This window comes from Ipomoea nil, unplaced genomic scaffold (assembly GCF_001879475.1).
Source record: "Ipomoea nil cultivar Tokyo-kokei standard unplaced genomic scaffold, Asagao_1.1 scaffold3069, whole genome shotgun sequence".
NCBI lineage: Eukaryota > Viridiplantae > Streptophyta > Magnoliopsida > Solanales > Convolvulaceae > Ipomoea > Ipomoea nil.
Genome location: NW_017619497.1, coordinates 7,953,200 through 7,975,059, shown reverse-complemented (window position 1 = coordinate 7,975,059; position 21,860 = coordinate 7,953,200). Strand labels below are relative to the sequence as shown.

General features: G+C 33.6%; 3 protein-coding genes and 3 non-coding genes across 6 annotated transcripts; 3 read left to right on the top strand and 3 right to left on the bottom strand.

Annotated features, from left to right (window-relative positions):
* Positions 1-212: 212 nt before the first annotated feature.
* On the bottom strand, positions 213-1,895 carry LOC109165305 (thioredoxin-like protein CXXS1). Its single transcript, XM_019314004.1, has 3 exons — positions 1,680-1,895; positions 1,325-1,447; positions 213-635 (listed from the first exon to the last, which is right to left on the bottom strand). The coding sequence occupies exons 1-3, from the start codon at positions 1,779-1,781 to the stop codon at positions 483-485; spliced, it is 378 nt and encodes a 125-aa protein (XP_019169549.1). The 5' UTR covers positions 1,782-1,895; the 3' UTR covers positions 213-482.
* Positions 1,896-14,526: 12,631 nt separating this feature from the next.
* Positions 14,527-16,124, top strand: LOC109165818 (oxygen-evolving enhancer protein 3-1, chloroplastic). The gene is made up of 3 exons (XM_019314761.1): positions 14,527-14,915; positions 15,481-15,776; positions 15,874-16,124. The coding sequence occupies exons 1-3, from the start codon at positions 14,606-14,608 to the stop codon at positions 15,970-15,972; spliced, it is 705 nt and encodes a 234-aa protein (XP_019170306.1). The 5' UTR covers positions 14,527-14,605; the 3' UTR covers positions 15,973-16,124.
* Positions 16,125-17,360: 1,236 nt separating this feature from the next.
* Positions 17,361-19,656, top strand: LOC109164699. The gene is made up of 2 exons (XM_019313241.1): positions 17,361-18,305; positions 18,872-19,656. The coding sequence occupies exons 1-2, from the start codon at positions 17,636-17,638 to the stop codon at positions 19,495-19,497; spliced, it is 1,296 nt and encodes a 431-aa protein (XP_019168786.1). The 5' UTR covers positions 17,361-17,635; the 3' UTR covers positions 19,498-19,656.
* A 390-nt stretch (positions 19,657-20,046) lies between these two features.
* Positions 20,047-20,130, bottom strand: TRNAY-GUA. Its single transcript is given in 2 exon segments — positions 20,047-20,082; positions 20,094-20,130. It is a non-coding gene; the product is annotated as a tRNA-Tyr (tRNA).
* A 1,389-nt stretch (positions 20,131-21,519) lies between these two features.
* TRNAD-GUC lies at positions 21,520-21,591 on the top strand. The gene has a single exon. It is a non-coding gene; the product is annotated as a tRNA-Asp (tRNA).
* A 65-nt stretch (positions 21,592-21,656) lies between these two features.
* On the bottom strand, positions 21,657-21,741 carry TRNAY-GUA. The gene is given in 2 exon segments: positions 21,657-21,692; positions 21,705-21,741. It is a non-coding gene; the product is annotated as a tRNA-Tyr (tRNA).
* Between the last annotated feature and the right edge of the window lie 119 nt (positions 21,742-21,860).

Below are 21,860 nucleotides of genomic sequence, written 5' to 3'. Positions count from 1 at the left end.
ACCCTAAAAGGGTGACCGAGTAAACACCAAATCATGAACTTAATTCTTGTTAATGTATTCTCAATCGAGTCCTAACCTAAAAGGAGTGACCGAGTAAATATCAAGGGTGGATTATTAAGCAAGAGTAAAATTTACTTAATATACGCTCTCGAGTAGTAGCTAAATTTCCTCGTCATCCAAAAAATCTAAAACCAAAACAATTTACCATATGATTCATGCACTGGAAAACCAAAAACAATTTACCATATGATTCATGCACTGGAAAACCAAAAACATGGACAAGAATGATAAAGAGCAACTATTCTGGAAACAAGGTGCCTTTAAGAAAGATCAAGAGAGGTGACAGACATTGCACATCTATGATCTAAAGTTGAAGATGGTAATATCTACAGTTGAAGCAGAACACATCACAAGCTACACAGGCCAGGGCAAATATATGCAGAAAACATTGTTTGAGCAGATCAGATCGAGTTGCATTTTTACTAGACGATGGGTATTGGGTGCGATTGAGCAAGGCCCTCGACCCTTTTCCGAATCTCCTCTGGGTTGGCGCCGACTAGCTTGTCGATGGGAGCCCCATCCTTGAGCAACAGAAATGTTGGCATAGCTTTCACCTCATATTTTGCTGCCACCTCCTGTAAATGCCATGTTTAGCTATTACACATATTATTTGCCAATTAAGGAAATCTAGTATGATCTAGGAACACTTGCCAGTTTTCCATAAAAAGAACAGCAAGATCGAGCCATGATTAGGAGGGAGAAGGAGATATGCAATTCAGCTCGATCTGCATTTTCTCCTCTCTCATATTCATGTGCTAAGATCGAGTTCAGCATCTTCCCAATCATCTTGTTCCCGGTTTTTATTAGTGATGACAACTTAATTCAAAGTAGTTGTTAAGAGTAACATTTGAAAATATTAGGAGAAGTTGCATTTTCACACAAATCGCGTCTGACTTAGCTTGTAAATGTTGATTGATCACGTTTAAGGGGGTGAAGTGACTTAGAGGCCCGTAATTTACCCCTCCAGAATCCAGTCGGAACAGGGTGTGGGGGCCGGAAGGGATTTCCCCTTTTGAGGGGCAAGGAAATGCCCAACAACTAAATCAAGCATGAGCTTTAAGGCTTATTAGAAGATGACTATGTTCAAATGATAAATGGTAAAGCACTAAAGCAGCTTCCCCAGATAACTATGTTCAACAGATAATCTTCTCCACCTTAAGCATGTAAAACATCCTTAAGCTAAGCAACAATTCCATAGCCATACACCAAAAAACATCCTTAAATTAAAGCATATTACAGCCAGCAAATTAAAGAAAAGGATTACCTTGACATCATCCACATCCACTGTGAGAAACACTACATTTTCATGAGCTGAAGCCATCTCCTCAACAAAGGGGTTCATTGCCACAGATGGAATGCACCAAATAGCAGTAAAGTGTGCCACAACCTACAAACATCCCCAGAGAGCAACAGGAAATATATAATAAGAACCAAAAACCTAAAAAACATTGCACAAGATCACATCTTTATCTTAAACTTGACGGATAACAAACGAGTAAACCATGTTAGACACTATGGGCAGTCAGAATTTCAACCAAGACACAATCTTTTCACCAGTAAGTAATGAAACCATTTTCGGATCTTCCAGTGAAAGCTGAAAATCAAGATTTTATACTTACTGGGCAGCCATGATTGCAGGCCTGGTTTAGGTGGAATTCCCAGGACTGCATTGAATCCACCTTCACAACCCTCGATTTACTCTGCTGTTCGTGCGCATCCATTCTTCCTCTCTTCTGGGCTCTTCAATTATCAGAGGCTAATACTATAATCAGAAAAAGGATTAGCGCAATCTTTATCTTGAAACCGGATAGATATGAAATGGAATGCTGATTCTTTACTTAATTTACTAAACCAGTTGGGGGGCCCCATTGTTTGCTCAAACAAATGAGTTGGACCCCACCTTTTTGTCTCCAAACTCCAATGAGCTGTTCTTCAGGGGCACGTAAAACGATTCTTCAAGGAACCTGCTACGCCATTCTAGATCCTCGCGGGAATGATTAAAGGCTTAAAGCCCATTGTTTTGTGAGACTGTGGGAGTGAAAGCAAATTTTGTGTGAATTTGGATATGAATCAGATCACTGCTGCTCCCTTGAACCACTTGAGAGATAAACGTATTGGTGGGCTCATATGCATTTACTAGTTGTTTTGCACAATGATTATTTTTAAATAAGTATTTCAAAATATCAATGCAATATTATATAGGAGATGTTCATGCATTAGTTAAATAAATATTGAATTTGTTTATTTAAATTGGTAATCTAAAGTATATAAATGCAAGATAATATATGAGATTTAATTTTATTCACTAAAATAAATGTTTGCAAACTTTGTAACAACGTTAGTCTAAATACTTAGTCTAAAAACGATAGTCTAAATAAATACTACTTTTTGTTTAAATTTCTCTAATTCTTCTTAATTCTCTTTTGGGTAGCATTATCATTGTCTTCTTTCAGTACATGTCCTCTTTTTTTATTGGTAACTAGTATTTGCACTCGTGTCATGCACCGAATGTATTCGTTATAATATATGAATTATAATTTGCTTCATATTCGATAGTGTAAATTTTAACATTGAATTAAGGTTTGTATGAATGTTTCATAATTGAATTAATTGGTCTCATTATCTTTATGTGTAGTAATTTATTAGCTATAGAAATTTTTGTAACGGAATATATACGTAATATGTAGATATGTAACTATTTTGTTATATTTGTGCAAGAAGAATACCATGGTTGCAGTAGGCGCTAAGCGCTAGTCGGGCGGCCGAGCAGCGCCTAGCGCCTAGGCGGAATCTAGGCGGCGCTAGGTGGGCACCAAAAATTTTTTTTTAAAATAGTGACAGGCTTGTAGTTTGACAATTTTAATGAGGTTGTTTTCAACATTCAATCAAATAACACATCTAAATAAATGAAATAATGATAATTTATAAGTCATAACGTCATAATAATATTAAAATCAATAATTAATGAAAGACGACATCGGTCAAAATCGGACGAAATTGGTCGACTCGGCCGAGTTTGGCCGCCCAGGCGGCCGGCCGAGTTTTGGCCGCCTTTAGGCCAAAACGGCAAGGCTCGGGGCCGAGTTTTGCAACCCTCAAGAATACATAATATAACTGTTTTGAATTAGACACTGTTGAAAACCTCTTTGTAGATGACATTAGTAGTAGTAACAGAAGTTTGTCCATCCTCGTCTAGAGCTAAAACCTTTAGGCCATCAGGATGAGTGACTCGGGAAAAAGCCACATAAATTGACTGTGATTAAAGACTATTTTTTTCAACAATAAGCCAATGTGAGTTAGTGTTTGACCCTGACTTTTGTTGATAGTCATTGCATATGCTAGCATCACCGCGAATTGTTTAAGCTGGAACTTTAACGACAATCTCGTATCAGAAGGGATGAGAGACATTCGTGGTATAAGAACTTTGTTTCCTTGCTGCGTTCCATTAACTATTCTTGCTTCGACAATATGATCCGCCAATCTTGTAACGATGAGGCGCGTACCGTTGCAAAGACCAAGAGAGTGGTCTATGTTTCGCAGTAACATAACAGGTGCACCAACCTTTATTGTCAATAAATGATTAGGAAGTCCAGACAATCTCAAGCTATTTAAAAATTCAAGAGTGTGTACTTGTGAGAGATTATCACCATCTGATTCTGCCTTACACAAAGAGTCACATCTTAAATACGTCCGACCTTCTGCAATGTTCATGTCACACATATACTGATTAATTTGATCAACAACATCTAAAGTCAGTGAGAGGATCGCTCGTCCTTCTAGGTGTGACTCTTCTAGCATTTCATACTTTGCGGTTGGGAAGATGCTTTCAACTATAGTTAAAATTAGATCAGGTCCACACTTCAACATAAACCTTGGTGGAATATCGATCTCAAACAAACCATTGTTTACAAACCCTGTAATCCCATCAACGATGTCTACAATCCATCTTGAGAACCAATTAACCGTATGTCTATCTTCGTTTGAAGCTAAGCTTTGTAGTTTTTCATGAGCCTCAATACCTTGCAATTCCTCCAGAGGTATGAAGAATTAATAGTGGTTCCCACAATCATTGGTCTCGTTGCTTTTGGAATAACTGGAAGAATCTGTCTAAAATCACCGCCCAATACTTACCATTAAGTATTTGCTTACCAAATAAGATTTATTAATTATTTGACCAAAAAATATATAATATTTAATTAATTTAGTACAAAAGTATGAACGGAAAAAATAATGTAGGAGGATTTTACTTTATATATATATATATATATATATATATATATATATATATATATATATATATATAGAGAGAGAGAGAGAGAGAGAGAGAGAGAGATGGAGATAGAGAGATATAGAATATAGATTACCAATTAAAATTATAATTTTTATTATACTTGAACAATAATATTATCAATTATTATTTAAAAAATTTATAAAATAATAAGTAAAATTGTATTACGGATAGGAAAATATATGTACTTTAATTTAAATTAAAATTATTAATAATTGATTCTATTACATTTTTTTTACGCACAATTTTAATTTCCTTAAAGATTAATAGTAAAATACGGTTAAATTATCAAAAATCAATTTTATTCAATTTTTTTACGCAAAATCTTTGGTCAAAGTACCTATGAAGTCCATGTACTATAATGTTTTGTTCAATTTAGTCCTTGTACCTTTATTCTGTTCAATTTTGTCCATTTACTTTAAAAAGTGGTAAAACTAAGGACAATTGTCTAAATCTCATTACGAACATGGTCGTAATTATTTATTTTGGACATACTAATTTAATATATTGGTGGTAAAAATGATAGATTTTAAATATTTATAAAGTAATATATGAGTAGGAATATAAATATCATCAGTGCTACGTAACCTAAGTTAACGATAATATTAACATCGTTAACTATATATTGTCCTTAATTGCATTACTTTTGAAAGTACAGAGACTAAATTGAACAAAATAAAAGTATAAGGACTAAATTGAACAAAACACTATAGTACAGGGACCTCGTAGGTAGTTTAACCAAAATCTTTCCTAAAAGATTAATAGTAAAATATCTTAATTATTCTTTTTGTTATACTACTTATTGATTATATTGATGAATTTGTCGTCGTCAATATCGATGCGATTCACGATGACATTTATAGAAGACTTAAATTTGTAACTTTATTTGATTGAGAATAGGATAATTTTATGTAAATATATATATGGATAATTAATGAAATCAATAATTTTACTAAAATAATTCTAAATTTGATTTTACAAAAATATCCTTGAGTTTGGTCTGTTAATTGCGTACGTTACCAACAAACACTATATATAAACATAGTTTACCATCCCAAATAACAAAAGGAGATCAGAAAAATAATACAAACTATAAAAATGGCTTCTTCTTCTTCTTCTTTTTCTTCTTCTTTTTCTTCATATTTTGTCCTTCTGTGCCTGTCAATGTTTGTTGCAGTTTCGAATATCTCCGAGTGCCTAGAGCTTAAGGGTTGCGAAAACGTGAGCTTTTATATCTGGGATTGCGTAGAGTACCTCAACGGACACGTAGATAAGCCGACGCGGGAATGCTGCAACAACTTAGGCGCCATCGCCACGTTCGCAGAATTTATGGGTTATAAATAAGTGTGCGACTGCATGAAAGACTTGCAAGCTTCCTTTATTCAAAGTCGGGCCGAAGTAGAGATCGGTGAGAAATGTGGTCCTGCCACAGGATGGGTCCCTCTCTCCCAACGACTATGTAGCCAGTATTAAACTTCAAAACTCTCCACTTCATACCAAATCTATCTATAATTATACATATGTATTGGACTTTGTAATAGTTCATGTACGTTCATGATAATGCAATAAGAATAATGTCTATCCCTCAAAATTCGGATAAGATCAAATTAAACTCCAGATAATTTTCGATTAATTGATCGAACCGACAAAGTTTGATTAACCATTATTTAATCGAATTTAATTTTTCGATTTGGTTAATGGTTAAAGGGGGTTTTCAAAGTTCCGTTAACGCTTAATTCAGTGTGAAAGTTTTGGTTAACTGAATGGTAAACCGAACTTTGTAATATATATATATATATATATATATATATATATATATATATATATATATATATATACACACACACACACACACACTAGCCAAGACACGAGCGTTGTGCAATGACTTTAATTGATGCCCAGTAGAGATGAAAATAAATTGTTTGGAAAAATTGTCGTTCTCTATGGTTGCAAATTGTCGAACGCTGAATAATGATCGAACGAAAAAAAAAAGCTATAAAAAGCAATTAGAATTGTAATTTGACATTGATAATAAATATTTCCTTAAAGTATATACACATACTATTAGGCAATAATACTAAGATACTAATAAGAGTCCGAGATAGTTAGACCTATAATAGGTAGAAAAAATGGCGGTCAAATTTTTTAATCAAATGAATGGCTCAGATTTTAATTTTTCCTTAAGATTTTCTAATTTATCCTTTATAAGAAAGGTCTTAGGTTCGAACCACATCCCAATCAAACTTGGCATAATTAGTACTCTATTTTACTCTTATTAAATTATTAAAAATAATAATTTAGTAGCTACAACAAAAAATAATACATATGCATTTCTTTAATTTAGAATTATGTGTCTACAATGTCTTTATTCAAAAAAAATTATTCATTATCAATAAATTAAATAAGAGAAATAATTTCATTATATTAGGTATATTGTCTTTATTTTTCTTCAATATAAAATTTTTTTACATTCAAATTCATCAATTGATTATATTCGCTACATTGTCCCTACAATGTCTTTATTAAAAAAAATATTCATTATATATCAATAAATTAATTAAGAGAAATAATTTTATTAGTTATATTGTCTTTATATTTCTCCAATGTAAAAATTCTTTACATTCAAATTCATCAATTGATTATATTCACTACATTGTCTATTATCTTTTTTGTGCACTATTTTTAATTAAATATCAAAGTTATAATACAAAATAATGCTATATATTTATTTACCAAGTATTTATTAATACCATGAAAAAATTAAAAAATTATAATTAATGAAGACAATCATATTAACTACTTGAGAGATTTGTTGACAAAGAGAGTATTCAAACCACACAACAAATTGAAGTGAGAATTATCTTACAATGTCCTTGTTTGATAATCAGCAGTTAGCGGTTAGCGTTAGCGGATTTGACCAGCGAATTATTTCAACGGTTGATAAAAAGATATTTGAAAAAATTAGTTGTTTAGATTAACATATAAAATGACTTAAGGGTATAATAATAATAATAATAATAATAATAATAATAATAATAATAATAATAATAATAATAATAATAATAATAATAATAATTGTTTAAAAAATATAATTAAGCCAATCATATTAACTACTTGGAGAATTTATTGACAAAAAGAGTATTCAAATCACACAACAAATTGAAGTGGAAAACTACCTCGCAATGTCCTTGTTTGGCAATCAGTAGTTAGTTCTTCAATATTAGTATATATTTAATATTTTATGCCCTAATTTTTATTTGCTCTCCTTTATGTTCCGTATTTGGTTTTAACCATACATATATAATTAATTTATTGACAATTATAATCAATCTTGAATATATTATCTTGCATTTGTAAACTTAGAATTACCTATTTAAATACGCAAATTCAACATTCAATTATCTATGCATGAACAATTTCAATATAATCTTGCATTGATATACTTTAAAGTACTTATTTAAAAAAAAAAAAAGGAAAATGACACTTTTCCCCCCTAAGTTGTATACTTATAGCACTATTTCCCCCTGAGTTATTCATGTAAGCACATTAGTCCCCTCAATTATTCTAAAAGTGGCAGTTTTCACCCCTAATATATTAAATTGACATTTCTACCCTTAAAGTAAATATTTTATTTCTTTTTCTTCTCTAACAAATTATTCGTATACGTAGGGATGATCACGGTTCGGTTTGAACTGAACCAGACACTTTAGCAATTGAATTGAAAGTTTTCGGTTATGATTCAGATCAGAACCCAATATTTGGATTTCAGTTTATTAAATTTATGAATCGAAAAAACTGGATCCTGAACCGTAAACTGACGGTTCTGGATCCCGTTCACGATTTTGAACCGTCTTTATTTTAAAATTTCATTTTTTATTTTGAAATAGTCTAAATTCAACAATAAATGTTTTTTTTTTTCAGTTCGGAACATGAACCGCCCGTTCCGGTTCGCGATTTTAATAAACTCTAAATATCGGATTTCACTTCTAAATTATAATTGGAATATTTCGGTTTGATTGCTATAATGTCTATTCGGTTTGAACCAAATCGTGGTCATAATTTGTTGCATAAGAAAATTAAATGAAATATTTATTTTAAGGGTAAATGTGTCCATTTAACATTTCAGAGGAAAAACAGCCACTTAAATAATTCAGGGGGAAAAAGTACTATAATTATACAACTTAGGGGGAAAAAGTGTCATTTTCCCTTAAAAAAAATATTGGGCATTATCCCAATCGCGCAATGCGCGTAAAAAACTAGTTAATTTAATAAGAGTAATAAAGTGGCATATGATGTAGCAAAAATAAGATGTGGTGAGTGTACGGGTGTGTAATATCGTCCTCAGGGGATTGGGAGTTATGGCACGCAATATGCAATCACAAGAAACTAGGCACTAACATAAGAAAATCAACAAGAAGCTAAGCAAATCATAACAAGGTTAAGGCTACGGCAACTAAACAAAATAACAAAAATACATATGAACAAGATGGAAACACAAAATAAAGGAATATGACTCAAGTTAGGGAGCATTATCATCTAGATGCTTCAACAACCTATGGATTAGGGAGAACAAATAACAAAGAGTCAACTGGGAATGCACAAAGGTATCCTAGTCTACGAACCATTCTCATGATTAATAAACAAGGATTAGAACAAGGAATTGCCCCACTTTCATGGTGAATCAATTCCAAGTCCATCAAGCACACAAAGCATCTAAAGCCCTCAATTTATCCTATTTTCGTAAGAAGAAATCGGGTCTATGCAAGGGGTGGCTTGGATTCATCACCCAACTCTCGTTGAGGCAAGGAATCCTCCAAAAACAAGCTAATGAATGTGTACATCAAACATTAACAAGATATAAACACAACACCTTCATAAACACATGAACCCTAGGTAGTGTTCTTCCATTTTTTTACAATAATCACAAATCAAGCATCAAGATAGATAATACAACCCTAACTCAAGTCAATAAACTAACTATTCATGATTAAATAGTATAAAGAACACATAAACACAAGTAATAAGCATAAATCTTGCAAAATAAAAAGATAAAAGGAATGAACACTTCTCTAAAGAAATTGGATGGTAGAATCTTGAAATGTTGGAATCCAAGTGTTGAATCCTTGATTACAAGCTTGAAATATGTTTAGAAATCTAAATCTAAACCTAATCAAACACTACAATATGAAAGAAGTGAAAGAGAGAAGCTAGGCCTCAACCATGGGTCAAAACCAAGTAAAAATGACAAAAAATGAAGTTTATAAAAAGTTGCAGCAGAGGTGACACGGCCAGGGACATGGCCATGTCCCTAGCCGTGTCCAAAACAGCAGTAGCTACTGGAATGCACAGAAAATACACGGCCACAGACACGGCCGTGCACTTGACCGTGTCTTTTGGCCTTCTAAACGTCGGAATTTGGAACTATGGTCTTCATGAAAGTTGTAGCTCTTCGAGTCTTCTTTCTAATGGCGCAAGAATCACTTCATTTGAACATTCCTAGGCCGAGATATGGTCCAAAAACCAAACAGTGGTCAGTTTTGAATTGTAAGTTTGGAACTTCAACTTCAAGGATAATTTCGACCCCTGTGGCTTCCTTTTTAGGCTTTGATGTCTGAATATGAGTTGTATCTTTTTGAGTCTTCTTTCCAATGGGACAAGAATCACATAAATTGGATATTTCTAGACCGATATATGCCCCGAAAACAGAACAGTGGCCAAACCATGCGAGAATTTCAACTTGTTGACACTTATTCCACTTTTGCCTTTGGTTTAATTTGTCCATATGATCAACACCATTGAAAACATCACTCTTTGGCTCCTTTGAAAGTGTTGCATCCATCTCCTTAACTTCACATTGGCTCCCCATTGACTCCAAATGCATCCAACATGATCTAAAATCCTTCATTTCTACTCAAAGATAATGAATTGTGCATAATGGATCAAATGAGCAAAATAAAGATCATTTTGAACAATATTGTGACTCTTCATAAGCAAAACAAGGCTAAATATGGGGTAGACATGAGATATAAATATGAACAATTATGCACTTATCAACATACATAATTTTCATCAACAATAATGAAATCATTATTGACTTTTTTTTTTTTTAATTTACATTCATTGTTGAGACAAATTCATTTGAGAGTTTGCCAATGATAATTGTTACAATTCCTGTCAATAGAGAATGATAATAAATAATTCAAAATATATAGTTACAATAAATATTGTTATAATGGTATAGTAAAAATTAACTTACAAATTTCTTTAGAAGTTTTCATGCATTGATAAAATTCTGATGTGTAAACTTGTTCAATTGGAGCCAGTGGGATGTCAACATTGTCAATTCGGTAGAAAATGATCCTACCGTTTTAGAGTCCAGGGTGTAATTGTATTTATGATCAACAACTTTGTAATTAGGTCGCGCAGGCCTAACAATGATGTAAGAACAATTTTGTCCGATAAAAAAATAGTATAATATTTGTAAAGTAATGTACAATTGTACCATTATAAAAATACATACAAAAAATATTAATACCATAATGACCTAAATCATACTAATAATGCAAAAGTATAATTGAAATATTAAGTTTTGTTCTGATCTAAATAATCAAAAGAAGATAAATTAAACGAAAAAAAAAAACTTACCTAAATTTGTGTTTTTTTTTTTTTTAAAAATAGAGTTCAGGGATTTACCTAGGTCATTTATGGGCCTATCACTAAAATATTTTGATCTTCGAAACCCATTCAAATTAAAATGTAATATGTGTTTATGTAGCTATTGAGCAAAAAGCATCTTCTGTGGCTCATGCACTAGATGCCATGTCCAAGCTAAGGAACTTACGATGCATAAAAATCAAATGATTTTTAAAGTTCTTGATATATAATCTTTGATGCTTAACTTTGAATATTTTGTATTTAGTCGGACTAATTATTTGAATAAAGTTTATGTTAAATTTTATATTATATATTTTTTAAAATATATTTTAACATATTCGTAGTATATGTTTAACAATTATGCCAACTCTAATTGGGATGTGGTTGAACCTTAGACCTTTCTTATAGAAATTAATGAGTAAGTTAAAAATAATAAATAGCTAATGGAATATTTCGTTACTAAAGTTTATACTAATGGAAGTTAAGATATTTAAAGGAATAAAATAATATAATAAAGGGTAAATAAGGGAAATCATTAAAAAATACTAACATCAAAATAATATGAACTATTCATTTTAAGAAACAATACTATTGACATTTTTTTGTTCCAGTTAAGGGCCTAACATTATTCGCTCTTATTAGAATTGTATGTACTAGTTTTTTTACGCGCGAATGGGATAATGCCAATGATTATTTTTAAATAAGTATTTCAAAGTATATCAATGCAATATTATATAAGAGATGTTTATGCATAGGTAAATAAATGTTGAATTTGTTTATTTAAATCGGTAATTTAAAGTATATAAATTCAAGATAATATATGAGAGATTGATTATAATTGTCACTAAAATAAATGTTTGCAACTTTGTAATAACGCTAGTCTAAATTCTTAGTCTTAAAGCGATAGTCTAAATAAATACTACTTTTGGTTTAAATTTCCATCCCTAATTCTTCTTAATTCTCTTTTGGGTAGCATTGTCATTGTTTTCATCTTCAGTGCATGTCCTCTCTTTTTTTATATTTTTATTGATAGTGTGTCATGTTCAATTAGGTTACCGGTGGCATCATAGAGGGATTCATCATGCAATGAGATTATGGTGTTGGGAGCTTTAGATTTTCATTGCTGTGTATATGACTGAGGTTTTAGTTGTAATATGAACTCCTTATCTTACAAACACCTATTGATATTTAGTAGTAGTATTTTTTCTCATACATGTTTCATGTGTTGTGAGATGTGTGTCGTAGGTTATCATCATGTGAAAGTATTGAACAAAATATTAATATTTATTATATTTGTATAAAATACTTGGTAAATAAATATATATAACATGTTTTGTATTATAGCTTTTTTTTTTTTTTTTTTTTTGAAATGATAACTTTGATATTTAATTACAAAATAATGTAAAAACAAGACAATAATGGACAATGTAGTGAATATAATAAATTAATAAATTTGAAGACAAAGAATTTTTGAATGGTAGAAAATAAAGATAATATAACTAATGAAATTATATTTCTTTTAAATTTTTTTATAATGAATAATTTTTTTTAAATAAAGCAGACATCTAATTCTAAATTAATTAAATGCATATATATATTTTTTTGTTTTAACTACTAATTTATTTAATTGAATAAGAGTAATAAAGTATCGTACATATTATACTTTTCATCAACAATAATGAAATCAATGATTTGCCAAGATTTGTGCTACTAATTTCAATTGTTTGTTATGAAGTTTGAAGTATTCAAACTCTCCGAGCTATACTGTACCAAACACCAGTTTCAAACTACAACTGTTCAAGTGTTCAACTGCTAGACCATTGCCATGCGAACAAATTCATTGTTTTGAGATCATAACTTTGCAAATTGATTAGGAAAGATAATTCACCTGAAAATAATATTTGATGCACTATTGAAATTATAATATTAATTAAGGTAGATTTATAAAGGTTAAAATATTAATAATGATTTTTTTTCATTAAAACTTATACAATTAAAAGTAATCATAATATATTTTTTTTTTCATAAAACCAAAATTTATTGCACAGTGACACATACATTGAAAGTGCAAATTTTTCTGAAAGCTATCTAAAGTATCTGTAGCAGTCTCTGTTGTGTGAATACAACAGCTAAATGCATGTACAGAATTCAAGCTAACTAGGATTTTGGAGAATCAGGGAGGGATAAGAAGAGAGAACAGGACAAGGTTATCCATAACTATCCTAATCCAATTACAACACTCTAAACTATTTAGGAATAAGGTTCAAATTGGTTACTGAACATAACACGAAAATGCAATTAGGTCATTGAACGGAAAAAAGTGTAATTAGGCCACTGAACACACAAAAAATGTGCAATTTCACCTGGTAGCAGGTTACTCCCAATTTTAGCAGGTTACCCTCAATTTTAGCATGTTACCTGCTTACGTGGTAGCTGAGTTGGTATTTTTAATAAATTTTTAATAATAATTTTTATAAAAAATAAAAATAAAAACGACTGTATTTTGTTTTTTATTTAATTTTTTTTCCATTTTTAAAATTTATTATTATAATTAATTATTAAAATTTATTAAAAATTCTTTAAAAATTATTAAAAATGCCAACTAAGCTGCCACGTAAGCAGGTAACCTGCTAAAATTGATGGTAACCTGCTATCCGGTGAAATTGCATACGTTTGGAGAGTTCAGTGGCCTAATTGCACGTTTTTGCAGTGTTCAATGACCTAATTGCACTTTTTTTTTTTGTTCAGTGGCCTAATTGCATTTTCAGGTTACGTTCAGTGGCCAATTTGAACCTTATTCCAACTATTTATATATGGCTATAGCACAATGAATCTAGACAATCTTCACATACATTCAAATTCATAATAAACGATTCAAAATGGCAAAATCTTAATCTTCACACTCGAATTCCATCTTGAATTTCATAAACTCACTTTAAACCACTGGAGAAGTAAATCGAGCTAATATGATTTTGGAACTCAACACTAAGAAGTACATTTTTGCCGCACAAGAAATTCAATTCAAACCAAACCCAAAATATTCATGGCATGGATCAAACTTTCATCATGACATTATATTGAAAACAAGTTTTAAGAAAAACTTCTCAGCTACTAGATCAATGTCTTGAATCCTATTATATACTTTTAGTAAGCTTCGTGCACACATCACTATAACCCTAACCCGATTCAAAACAATATCATAATGATAAAGTTAAAATAGCAAACAATATACTCAAAATTATAACGATCGTCTACCTCTCATGTATAATTTATGAACTACTCAGTATTACACGGGGCAATGACAGATAAACGTTTTTTATTTTTTGTCATCATTCAAAAAAAGAATCATAGTCAAATGAAAAATAAAAATAAAATAAAAATCCACGTGGCGCAAAGACAGTGTGTGGAAAAGATGCTAATCCGACATCTCATAAATGGAAGGCAGTGATTGGAGGAAGCCATATCCAAAGGAGGATAAGGTGGCACGCTGTAATTCACTCTAAATCACAGAAACAATGATGGGATTGCATCACTTGAACTTATATTCCACAATTTCTGCCACAAACTCTCATCATCAACTTAATCACTCCGGCGAAGCGATATATGGCTCATGCTATGGCGTCAGTGGGCGGACTTCTTGGATCTTCTAAGGCCGTGTTGGAAGGCAGCCTCCAGATCAGCGGCCCAGCCCGCCTGAGCTCCGCCACCGCCACCGCCAGAGTGGGTTTACCCCGACCCGCCGGAGGGTTGGCCGTTAGAGCCCAGCAAGGTCCCGCCGAGGCAGAAACCAGCCGCCGTGCCCTCTTGGGTGCCGCCGCCGTCGGATTGGCTTCTGGGTCCTTTGTTCAAGCCGTTCTTGCCGAGGCCAGGTCAATCAAGGTCGGACCTCCTCCCCCACCTTCCGGTGGACTCCGTAAGTCTTCATCTCTTATCATCTGTCATTTGTTTAGCATATCATATATATATATATATATACTCAATTTGGTATCAGTCAACCCATAATCCCCTAGTATAGATTAATTTGGTTGATAGTCATTAGATCATTATGAATTGAGGGCAAATTATTAAAGAAAAACTACAAATTTGACATTGCTAAACGTATATTTGGTGACCCGAGACAGGGTAAACCAGCCTAATTTGTCTGCACATGGTAAACCAGTCTAGTTAGTATCAACTTCTTTCTAGTTTGTATCAATTCAAACAAAGAAGGTCAATAGCTTGCTCTGATTAAGAATACATCAAATTGAAGCATGTGCTCCATCTCAACTAAAAGCATATGCTGATAGTTGCATTGCACATTAATGGCTATATGCTCAACACGCCCAAATTGAAGTATATGCTCCATCAGTTAGATTGCAGTTATATGCTCAACACATCAAACTTAGTTAAAAGTCTGACCAAATTGGCTTGGGTTGCACCATCCAACATATATATTTTGTTCAATTTTGTAATATATATGTATGTGGTGGTAATGGCAGCTGGGACATTGAACTCGGATGAAGCAAGAGACCTTGAGAAGCCATTGAAGGACAGGTTCTTTCTGCAACCATTGACACCATCTGAAGCAGCAGCAAGGGCCAAAGAGTCAGCCAAGGACATTATTAGTGTGAAGGAGCTGATTGCCAAGAAGGCATGGCCTTATGTCCAAAATGGCCTCCGTTCAAAGGCAGAATACCTTCGCTTTGATCTCAACACTGTCATCGCTGCTAAATCCAAAGACGAGAAGAAAGCTCTCAAGGAATTGACAGGAAAACTCTTCCAAAACATCAGCGCCGTATGAATGACCCTGTCCTTGTTAATCTTAAAATATCATCTTTCCATTTTACACTTACTGTTTAACTCATTCAGTTTACCGTTGTTTTGATGAACAGCTTGACTATGCGGCAAAGAAGAAGGACAGCTCTAATGCAGAGAAATACTACGCAGAAACTGTGTCAAGTTTGAATGATGTTCTTGCAAAGCTTGGATAGACGACAGCATATATGCATGCATGCATGAATGCTTGCCTTGCCTTGATCGTATATCATCATCACTGTACTAATTAACCGTGTTTTGTAAGATTATATTATTCCATTTAAGTGATGAGTTGAATGCAAGACTACTTTGAACCCAGTTCTGGGAATTGAATCTGACTTAACATGCATGCATGCATTATACAACATCCAATTAAAAGAAAAGAAAAGAAAACATGCCCGTACAGTTAGTTCAATTGGAGAGATTTTGAAAATTTATGATTAATCTGATCAAAGTTGGAAAATTAAATGTATCAGATGAATTGTGTTGAGGAGTGATACAACAGGCTGTAATAATTAATATATGCTTCACTGGTATAGTAGTATATATACACGTGCCATGTTCTTAATAAGGGATTTAATGTTCATTTTATTGTATTTAATTAACAAGAAATGTTACAGTGTGGATCTGGCCTGGCAGGTATCTTTACCTAGCAGTCTGTGTAACATTTTCAATTGCCGACAGAGAGGGTGGACTGGTGGTTAGATATTCAATAAATTTTGGGCCCATCTTCCTTAGCTTCTCTCTTGTCTCTTTCTCCACTCTGAACAGGAAAGAGGAATTGAAGAAATTAACATGCATCTATATATAGAGTATATTATTTATTGAGTTAACATGCATATAAGGATCGGCTGGTTCCTCCCATCTTGATTCTTGAATATCAGATGGGTATGTATACCTATAAATTAGGGTTTGTTTAGAGGGAGCTGATGAGTTAGTTGAACAGTTAATTTGGTAATCAAAAGGTCAATTTTTAAGTTTCATTTTACATAAAAGTTGTCTATTGTCTTTTTTATTTGAGTTAGTCAGTTATATATATATATATATATATATATATAACCGAGTTAGACCACTAAGGCGGGTTTTGGGTTAATTTTACCTCCCAGTAGTCCTTTGCCAATTAGAATTACAAGGCGAACTTTATTCAGAGACGTACATTCATATAGCGATTACGGACTTGTTGGCCATCAATATCCACTATAGATAATTGATAGATTGATGTATCAACTGATGGAGTAATTAAAACTTGCTAATTAGAAGTAGACACTATATCAGCCAACTTGCGGGATTTATTATACCATATAAGCAACTTGATAATTTGAGTTTTAGTATATAATTTTTGTAATTTAACTTAAATTCAAATTCGAATCCAATTACCCCCGAATTCAATCCATACTGTATTGTTTACAGTTTGTTCTTTTCACAGAACACACTACACCATTCTTTACTATATAGTACTTCAATTCGTACTAGCTAGACAGTCACGTTTGTCAACGTAAAAAACAAAACATAATCATTCAGTTAATTACTGACTAATAAGTGAGTAGTAATAAGTATTAATTACTCTCCATCTCCAAAAATTTAATGCTCATTGGACTCGGTGCATGCAAGTTTGAAATAATATATTTTAAGAATTTAAGAGGTTTCCATATACGACGTTTATGGGGTCTTGAATGAAAAGACACACAGGTTTAAGGTACGATATATAGTAATTGTTGTCCTAGTAAAACAAGAATTTCCAGGCTAGCTAGATCAGATGTGTTAGTTGTGCATAGGAGAGGCCGAGGAGGGTACGGTACGGTGGTTACGTTGCGAGCTGAGGATCGGAAGAAATTAAAGATGCCGGCGGTTTGGTTATCTTTGAAGAAATCGTTGCAGTGCAGATCAGAGCCGGCGGAGGTGCATGATCCGAGCTTGGGCGACGACAAGAATCTGAGCAAGAAGATTTCGATTGGTACGAGGAGCTCAAGGAAGACGGCGACGGTTAGGTCTGGGTGTTCGAGGTCCATTGCGAATCTTAGAGATGTGGTGATTCATGGAAGCCGGAGGTACAATAATGGGGAGACGACGCCGTACTTGCAGAGCCCGAGATCTATTGGGAGTAATGAGCTCTTGAATCCGATTACCCACGAGGTGGTTCTCAATAACTCCACCTGTGAACTCAAGATTACGAGCTATTCTTTTCAGGACGGCGGCGGTGGCGCCGCCGGAGCTGGTGGTGGTTGGCCCTTTGTACAGTGTACCCTTAAGCCAGGGACTCCGGGCCCTGGGAGACAGTACAGGAAGCCTGGAGGGGTAGGTGGTAGTAGTCCTACAGTTAAAGGGTCAACTGGTAGCCTTTCAAGAAGAGTAGGGGCTGCAGGATTTAGTGGCATTGTTCCTAGCAGGCCAAAAGCCAGTAATGGCGGCCCAGAATTCTATGGCTTTAAGGAATTGACCTGCCCTAAATGTGGTGAACACTTCTCAAAATGGGATGCTGTTGAATCACACCATCTCTCCAAACATGCAGGTAACATTTTAACAAAATTATATGTTTTTCAACTTTATTTTTTTTATTTTTGTCTATTTTTTAGACCAACAATCACTTCGTTACACATTTGGTCCTACGATTATGTTTTTGGAATGGGGACTAATTGTCTAACAGTAGAAAAAAATAATAGTTAAAGATGTAGGATTCCTATGATTATTGGATTGTTTTCTCATATGATCCTTGATTATTAATTTTTTCATATTTGGTCTCATGACTTTTAAAATCTTACCACATTTCGTCATTAGGCAATAGTCCGGCCTAATTTCTAGGCACTTGATGACAAAATTTAATTTTTAGCTACAAAATATCATAGAAAATGACAATTTTGTAGTTTCAAGATAAGACACTTGCTTATTATGTACTCATGTTCAATTACATAGAGATACAAATTTGGTCATGGTGACCAGAAATTAGACTGGATGACTAAACGTGACAAAGTTTTAAAAGTCTACCTAGAACAAAATGTGGAAATGGTTGGTAGTTTTAGAACCAAAAGTGAAAAAAACTTGTATAGCAACCTTGGAACATCTTTAATTTTGTTACAGTTACACAGCTTGTTGAAGGAGATTCTTCAAGGAACATTGTGGAGATGATCTGCAGAAGTAGCTGGACATCATCAAAGCCAGATAAGAACAACAACAACAACAATGGTAATGGGATGGAGAGGATCTTGAAGGTGCACAACATGCAGAAAACGCTGGCAAGATTCGAGGAGTATCGCGAAACCGTGAAGATCAAAGCCAGCAAACTAGCCAAGAAACACGCGCGCTGTCTGGCCGACGGGAACGAGTTACTAAGGTTCCACGGCACCACAGTGGAGTGCTCCCTGGGCAAGAACAGCTCCTCCAGCCTCTGCAACTCCGAAAAGTGCCAAGTTTGCCAGATTCTGAGGCACGGGTTCAGAGTGAAGAAGGGTGGGGTTGGGGTTTTCACGGCTTCAACAAGCAGGAGAGCGCTTGAAGCCATTGAAATGAAGGGTGGAATGAAGAAAGCTCTGATAGTTTGCAGAGTTATTGCTGGCAGGGTGCATAAGCCGGTGGAGAATTTGCAGGAACTGAGTGGGTTTGATTCGTTAGCTGGTAAATTTGGCCTCCATTCAAGTGTTGAAGAGCTCTTTTTGCTCAATCCTAGAGCTTTGCTCCCTTGCTTTGTGGTAATCTGCAGACCATAAAAGTCATGTGGTTATTGTTACTGCTTCTGTAATTGTAGGAGCCTTTTTGAAATGTGAATGTGAAAAATAGGAATGGGGAATGGGGTTATGGTTTTGACAGTCTTCTTGGTCAAAACAATAACGCCATTACTTTTTTTTTTTTTAAATAAAATTTAATACGACATTCCATGATTGAGTTATTAGCTATAATGATTATATCAGAAAATTATATTTAAAATCCTTAATTTTAACACTAAATTTGTATTACAACATTAATAATCAGCTTTATGGTTTTTCTGTTCATACAACTATATGGTATAAATATAACAGGTGTATTAGGTTTCGTGTTGCCTTATCAGCATGCGGATGTGATTGTATAGTGATATGTTTTATCAGTTATGTGTCTTGGTTTTTAAGAGCAAATGTAAAAGTCGTTGTAGTATAGTGGTGAGTATTTCCGCCTGTCACCCGGGTGACCCGGGTTCGATCCTGGGCAACGGCGATATCTGATGGTCTTTTTATTAAATTTTGTGTTTAACGATGAACGACAATATAGACACAAAAAAGAACTCCGACCTGCCGGATTCGAACCAGCGACCTAAGGATTTCAGCAACTACTACAGTCCTCCGCTCTACCAACTGAGCTAAGATCGGATTAATACTAAGCATTCCAACTGGTTAGTATTTATAAGCATCGATTTTTAATTTTGCAGGTCAGTGAGTCAATTCGGCACTTGCACATATAGAATACTTTTTGCTTTGTATCCTACTTTTTTTTTTTTTTTTTTTTTTTTTTAGATTTTTTTTAAAGAAAATGCATTAATTCAAATAAGAACAAAAGTACATCAATGAGATAGGCCAAAGGAGTATACCTATATTCCTTACAATAAACTATGAGTACAACTTCCCTAACAAGTAATGAACAACTCTATTCGCGGACTATTTAGCAGATACAAAGTTAAATTTAAGAAAATTATTAGCTAGGATTCTAAAACCCATACCTCCTGAGCTCTTAGGTTTGCAGAGATTCTGCCACCTTTTCTATCTAATACCTTTGCCACTTTCAGCATGACCCTTCCACTAGAAGGAATTTAGAGATACTTCCTTACTTTTACAATTTACTCCCTGATGTAACAAACAATAATAAGCTATTTTTATCATGTGAACCTTTAGAAAAGTGTTTACATTAAGAATTTGAAAATGAGAGTAAGAATTCAAAGTAAAAAACGAGAGTCTACATAATATTTTCCTATATCCTTCATCTTTGTTCATTTTTGAGTTACAATCTTTACTTTTGCAACAAATTACACCATACAAGGGAATTCAATCCAAATCCCTATAGATGATTAGCTATTCATGATTGAAATGAAAATAAAATTAAAGAAGCAATTGAAGTAATGAACATTGAATTCAAGATCACAAGGAAAATTAAATGCAAGAATTGAAATGGAAAAACTTAGCTTGATGTTTGAAAATGAAAGAGCAAATATGAGATTTGATGTTCAATTGCAATTACAAAGTGAAATCTTCCTCTAGATCTTCGAAAAGGTGTTCTTAACTCCGCCTTTTGCTCCCATGCTCCGTGCCATGCTTTTGCCTCTCCGTTTTGGATCATTTTTCCTTGATATCTTCCAAAATTATCCTCTCTTCAAGCTCATGCATGCCTAGGCCCAATTTTTACTTCCTACAATCACAAACACATCAAACTAAGCCTTGTTTCACTACATTTACCTAGCATTCAAGTAAAATTAAGCACAAATGAAGCACAATTATGGACATTTCATGTCTTATCACTTCACAAAAAAGGTGGGGCATGCATTGATTTTCAAGTCCCGCAAAATTGGCGGGCTTTAAAGCTCACCCCCTAACTTTTTTATATTAATTTATAATCAAATTTTTTAAAAAATTGAACCTGGTGGGCCAAATAGGTGCCACCCAATATCATTTGTGTGGGTTGGGTTAATGTCTTAATGATGCCGAATGTATTTGTATAGGGATTTGTTTTATAAGTTATGTGTTTAGTTTTTAAGAACAAAAGCAAAAGTCGTTGTTGTATAGTGGTGAGTATTCCCGCCTGTCACGCGGGTGACCCGGGTTCGATCCCCGGCAACGGCGGTTTTTGGTGTTATCATTTTTTATTTTGTGTTTAAGGATGAACGAAAATATAGACAAAAAGAAAATCCGACCTGCCGGATTCGAACCAGCGACCTAAGGATTTCTAACACTCACTACAGTCCTCCGCTCTACCAACTGAGCTAAGGTCGGATGCGTTCAATATGTTCCAACTGGTTTATAGATAGACAACATTTAATGGAAAGTTTCTCTCAAAAATCTACTCCCACTTGTATTCAAATTTGATTAGAGGAAAAAAAATGGATAAACAT

Bases quoted from the DNA above. Each gene is read 5' to 3' on its own strand.
- LOC109165305 (XM_019314004.1), bottom strand. From the start codon at position 1,781: ATGGATGCGCACGAACAGCAGAGTAAATCGAGGGTTGTGAAGGTGGAT. The intron at 1,448-1,679 runs GTAAGTATAAAA...GGATGTTTGTAG, and splicing joins CCTGCAATCATGGCTGCCCA to GTTGTGGCACACTTTACTGC. The intron at 636-1,324 runs GTAATCCTTTTC...TGGCATTTACAG, and splicing joins TGGATGTGGATGATGTCAAG to GAGGTGGCAGCAAAATATGA.
- LOC109165818 (XM_019314761.1), top strand. From the start codon at position 14,606: ATGGCTCATGCTATGGCGTCAGTGGGCGGACTTCTTGGATCTTCTAAG. The intron at 14,916-15,480 runs GTAAGTCTTCAT...TGGTAATGGCAG, and splicing joins CCCACCTTCCGGTGGACTCC to CTGGGACATTGAACTCGGAT. The intron at 15,777-15,873 runs GTATGAATGACC...TTTGATGAACAG, and splicing joins TCTTCCAAAACATCAGCGCC to CTTGACTATGCGGCAAAGAA.
- LOC109164699 (XM_019313241.1), top strand. From the start codon at position 17,636: ATGCCGGCGGTTTGGTTATCTTTGAAGAAATCGTTGCAGTGCAGATCA. The intron at 18,306-18,871 runs GTAACATTTTAA...ATTTTGTTACAG, and splicing joins CCATCTCTCCAAACATGCAG to TTACACAGCTTGTTGAAGGA.